Source organism: Oncorhynchus nerka, linkage group LG11 (assembly GCF_034236695.1).
Source record: "Oncorhynchus nerka isolate Pitt River linkage group LG11, Oner_Uvic_2.0, whole genome shotgun sequence".
NCBI classification, from domain to species: domain Eukaryota; kingdom Metazoa; phylum Chordata; class Actinopteri; order Salmoniformes; family Salmonidae; genus Oncorhynchus; species Oncorhynchus nerka.
In genome coordinates, this window is record NC_088406.1 from 51,083,364 (window position 1) to 51,088,783 (window position 5,420).

The window sequence follows — 5,420 nt, forward strand, 5'->3', positions numbered from 1 at the left end:
GCTAAAGCTCCTTTGAAACATTTCAAATCAAATTTGTCAATTTATAGCACAGGACAGATTAGCTAGAACTAAAGGTTACAGGATTTGCCTGGTCTGTAACTTTGTTTCTAACTTAGCACCCTTTTATCTATCTAGACCCTAAATGCATTGTTCGGCTGTCCCCATTGGAGAAATGGAGAACCCTTTTTGGTTCCGGGTGGAACGCTTTTCACAGAGAGTTCTACATGGAAGCCAAAAGGGATCTCCTATGGGGACAGCCGAAGAACCCTTTATGAACCCATTTTTTAAAGAGTGTATGTTGTACTTTGGGTAACCAAATAACCTTTGCAACAGTGAACATTGATAGAAAATGCTATACAATTATTACATTAACTTGCATCTGATGGGCTGCTCCATCAATATTGAGCACGAAATGTTACTTTTTTTCATGTGTCTGTATCGTCTGACAGGTGAGATGGCTTGCAGGTTGGGGCTCCCCCACGGCAGTTCCCTGCACAGATGCATGCTGGTCCTGACCTTCCTGCTCCTGCTGTGTGAGATTGTTGTCAGCCGCCTCTGTGACTCCCTAATCACCATGGTGGACGTCTTCCACACCCTCTTCATCCTCATGCACATGGCTCTTCCTCTTGCTCAACCCACCCTGGGCAGAGGCCCCCCAAAACCGCCACCTGCCTCCCCTCTCTCCACCTCCATCACCTCCACCCCCACTCAGTCACCTGTCAAATCTCCCCCATATGCCTTAACCATCTCCTGTGTCTCCCCCATCCCTTCCAGCTCAGCTTCCTGTCCCTCTCCTCCCCTCTCAACCCCTGTCCTCACCACCACTTCCCAGTTTCCCTCCAAACCTCTCACCCCTACAACCACCCATTGTTTCTCCCCTGACCACTCTGAGTCCAACCAGCTAACCTCTTATCCCCATCCCACCCTGTCTGTTCCAGCCAACCCTTTTCCCCGACGCCTCCCCCCTCAGGCCTCCCTGTGTGGCCTGTCCTACAGCGAAGCGAGGGTCCAGCCCCTGGGGGCTCTGATCTCAGCTCTCCTGCTGGCTGCCCTGTGTGTCTCTGTCTCTCTGGATATCCTCAGCCACACCCTGCAGCCCCACCCTATACAGCGCCCTCTTTTGGCCACGGTGATGGGGGTTGTCAGCCTGCTCTACAACCTCCTGGTGCTGGGGCTCAGCTGGGGTAGCTGGCTTGGGACCAAGACTAGAGCTGCCTGGGAGGGGGAGGAGAGATCTGTCCTTGGTGTGAATGGAAAAGGCACAGAGCATTCTTTGCTTTTATTATTAATGTCAGTGTGGGAGGGAATTGTGTACAAGTTCTGCATTATTCTAGCAGGTTAACTGGAATATAAGCAATGAACGTCTGTTTGTTTTTCATTCCAACACACCACAGTCAAGGCCGAGGTCCAGACCAAAGACAGCACTGGAGTGGGTGGAGAGAATGACCTCAGTAACCTCACTACATCTCTGGATGGTGCCTTCCAAGATGGAACACTTGTACTCTGTAACCCTGGAACCTCCAGTGTCCTGAACCCTGACAGTGACTCTCAGCACCCACCCCAGACATCCCTACTCCGTACCGTGGCCCCTCAGGGTCCCCTTTCAGACCACTGCCATGGAGCACTCACACCCCCTGCAGACTCACACACACTCCCTGCAGACTGCAGAACTGCAGAGACACCAAACAACTTCCCAAATCCAGAGGCCAGTGGCTGTCATCCAAAGTACCCCAACTCTGAGGTGTCTAAGTGTGTGGGACACAGAGGTGAGAAATGTTATCTTTCCTGTCTTTGGCCTTCACAGTACATTTTGGTATTTGGTAGATGAGTCATTTTTATGCTTGGGGAAGATGTTGCATTTTGTGGTCTTAGCCACCCTAGTCTGGAATTTAACAGCAAATCCAGAGGACTAGGGTGTAGATCAACTTTAATATTGCATATAGATTTTGGGTTTATTCAATTTAATTGTTTGCATAATTTCTAATTCCCTTTTATTATGGTTTTATTTAACCCTACACTCCTCCCCTGATTGGAGTAAACTAACACGCAACGATACTTGTACTGCTACTTACAGCTATTTTCACTCATGTACGGTACATGTAGTTAAAGGATTATGCATACTTGTATGTCCCTAATTTCCTCTTCCTGCAAATGCTGGATTTCCAATCACAGTGGCCAATCCACCATTAATTCTGATTTGAACTCCAACCCACTGATGTCCACAGATTAACCCATCTTTCCAAGTATATTACCATTTTGCTATTTCCTTTTGCAATACATCCCTCTATTTTACTGCGACGTCTTACGAGGCTTCTGAACCTTACCGATATTGCCCTATAAAATAAATACTTTACCGAAGACTACAATGGTATTACCCATTGACTGATTGTAATTTTTCAGACCCCCCCCCCCCCCAACAATATTTTGGTCCATCTGAACCCTGATATTAGTACATAATCATTCCTGGACCTGACTCCATAAGCCAGCCACCGATGGACAGTGCTAGAATATGCTCTATTGCTTATGTTTCCTCCAGGCTGCACTGGTCAGACAATGTTGTGTATATATTGAGCATTCTTTTTGTAGCAAGTATAAAATATCTTAAGATTGCAATGAACGGATGAATGTGTGTCAATTGTTGTTTTACATATCAGTTCATAGATCCGATGCCAAGGTCTTGGGACATCAAAGACCTGTTCCCAACTGACTTTAATTTGATGGCATTGCTGTGAAATTTTTTGACCTTAGAGACTATATTAGTATTTTTACTAGTGGGCTGGAAGTATCAATGTGTAGTTCACACATGCATAATCTATGAGCAGAATGACTGTTTTACCTCAATTAGCCACAAAATCCCTAGTTTTGAAAGCAACTTTTTTTCTGGAAGCTGTGCTGCACCATTCTCCCCCACCTGGGCCAGCCCCCCACTAATTCGAGTTCAACCAATGAGCACGACAGAGAGAGCAATGACGTGGCACACATATCTGCAAATTTTTGGCTCGTGAACACTACTTTCAGAACTACTGGGTACTGGGTATACAAAAGTGAAATCTTTTTAAGTGAAACTGAGACATTTTTCAAATGTTCTATACTAATAATCTTAAGCCATTTAATGAGTGGCAGACAGACTAACTATTTCAGTTTTGTCTAGTTCTTCCTGCCTTACCCCCTTTTTATCCTGTCTCCTCAGATAATCAGACAGACCCCACCACAGTCTCAGCCCTAAAGTCAGAAAGCCCCACAAGGCTCAAAGTTCAACTTCCCGCCTTTCTCCCATCCCTCATCACCCTCACCCAGGCACTGCTGGGCTCCATCCTGGCCCTCACCAACGGGCTTACCCTGCTACTCCTGGGCCCAGACTGCCTGCATGGCTCTGGGGCCTGTGGCCCCTTCATCTACCTGGACCCTGGCTTCTCCATGGTGGCTGTGGTGGTGCTGCTGGCCACCGCTCTGCCCCAGGTGTGCCGTTACGGTTGGCTGCTGCTCCAGGCCAGCCCATCCCAGGTGTGTGTGTCTGATCTGGGCCGGCGGATCGCCAGTGTGCCAGGGGTGCAGGCGGTGCACGACCTCCACGTGTGGCAGCTGACAGAGAGCTGCCTGGTGGCGTCTGTACATGTCCACTGCCACGCTGGGTTCCAGATACACAGGTTTTTAATCTGTTTTTACAGTACAAAACAATGAATGTTGATGTTGGGGAGATGGTGTTGGAAGGTCCGTAATACAGTTACCTCAATATGCATCTATTCCCACAGGTGTGGTGATCTGATGTCGGGGGTCACCAAGGTGTTACAGAGTGTAGGTGTGAGCTGCTGTACCGTACAACCAGAGTTCCTCCTCTCCACTCCCTCAGCCAACGGCAACATGGATAACAACAACACCAACCGCACCATCATCCATAGGGAGATTCCCCCACTGCCCTCACACCTGGCCTGCAGCCTGGCCTGTGGGAAGGGCTGTGTTGGGAGGATGTGCTGTGCTCCTCTGGAGGAAGGGTCTACAGAGCCACTGGCACCCCCTGCTGGGGAAACTGAGGAGCCTCACGTGCTGATCATAGAGAACGCCTTTCTTTGAGGGAAGGACCTTTGCCCTAGGATGTATCTCAGTAATGAAGAGTGGGCTCCTTGCCTTCTTTCCTTCATATGAATGTGATGTGAGATGTTGAGGACTGAAGGGGAGTAAACCACTTTGGGAAATTAAGATACAGCCTGGGGAATGAATATAATATATTATTATTGTCAGAATATTCTGAAAGACTTTGTCCCCATGTCATTGAGGTCATTTTAGAAAGCTAGATAGCCTAATGTAAGAATTAGGCTCTCAGGTAAAGAGTAGAAATCACAGTAGTCATTATGCTTGTGTGTGTGTCTTGGGATGGGATAATTAACATCATTCCTATGGGTGCTCAGAAAGTGCCTGTATGTTTACTGTATATAATGTATAATCTATGCATGTAGTACATCATTATGCCGGTATTGTATTTCATTGTATTAACACGGTGCCATACCAAAGACACAGTAGGTTGTAAGCCAAGTCACTCACCCTATGAAGAATTGATTCAATAATGCCATTTCAAACATATTTTCACTTCCATTATTGCGCATTGATGACATAGTTCTGTCTTGTCATTCACATTTTGTGTACATTGAACGTTTAGGTGCTGTCAAACGATCACAGGAATTAATCGAGTTAATGGCATCAGAATTTTTTGGGAGTATTTTCACCATAAACAACAGAAGTCACGGAAACATACAGCTAGCTATTAATGCTCCCAATGTTTAAGTAGGCCTTTAAGTGCGTTTAAGTACTCCCTCTTATCAATGTTCTAGAAGTTTAACACTTTCTCACACACACAGACACACAAACAGCTTTAAGTGCTGTTAGTTTTTTTTTTATCACTTTGAATATGTAATGAGTACATTAGTATAATCACCGTAACATAACATCGTTATATCTTTTCAATGTAGTCGTTTTAACAACCAGCTAATCCAATAGCAAACAATGCAAAGTACATGTTTCAAATCGCCCTTAGAAGTGCTGAAAGTAATATGCTACAGTACTGTAAATTACAGTAGATTACACCGTTTTCACATTAGGTAATACACTTACGTTACCCAACGAAATTGACAGAAAATCTATCATTTCCGTAATACAGTAATCAAACGTGTGATCAATGAAGACATCCTCTACAATCATTCATGCAAAAAAAAGATACAAAATATAATACCAACATAGTACAACTATCTGTAATCAAATGTAAGAAATTAAATTAAACAAATTAAATGAATGAAAATAAAACATAACGTTTAGCACACATTCATTTGCATCAAGCCTGTCTTGAGCATTTAGCCATAAATTATCATCCACATCACAGTGAATGTCCTCATTCTTCATGCACCGTGGGAAAAACCTTTTGGCATGGC

The 5,420-nt window shown here is 45.2% G+C and overlaps 1 protein-coding gene across 1 annotated transcript; it reads left to right on the top strand.

Annotated features, from left to right (window-relative positions):
- Window positions 1-454: 454 nt before the first annotated feature.
- LOC135573883 (mucin-2-like) lies at window positions 455-4,071 on the top strand. Its single transcript, XM_065024084.1, has 4 exons — window positions 455-1,244; window positions 1,395-1,766; window positions 3,191-3,647; window positions 3,753-4,071. The coding sequence occupies exons 1-4, from the start codon at window positions 455-457 to the stop codon at window positions 4,069-4,071; spliced, it is 1,938 nt and encodes a 645-aa protein (XP_064880156.1).
- Window positions 4,072-5,420: the final 1,349 nt, after the last annotated feature.

What these genes read in the sequence shown, in the direction of transcription:
- LOC135573883 (XM_065024084.1), top strand. Translation starts at nt 455, where the DNA reads ATGGCTTGCAGGTTGGGGCTCCCCCACGGCAGTTCCCTGCACAGATGC. An exon ending in GGAGGAGAGATCTGTCCTTG is followed by an intron (nt 1,245 to 1,394) that starts GTGTGAATGGAA and finishes AACACACCACAG; the next exon opens with TCAAGGCCGAGGTCCAGACC. An exon ending in TAAGTGTGTGGGACACAGAG is followed by an intron (nt 1,767 to 3,190) that starts GTGAGAAATGTT and finishes CTGTCTCCTCAG; the next exon opens with ATAATCAGACAGACCCCACC.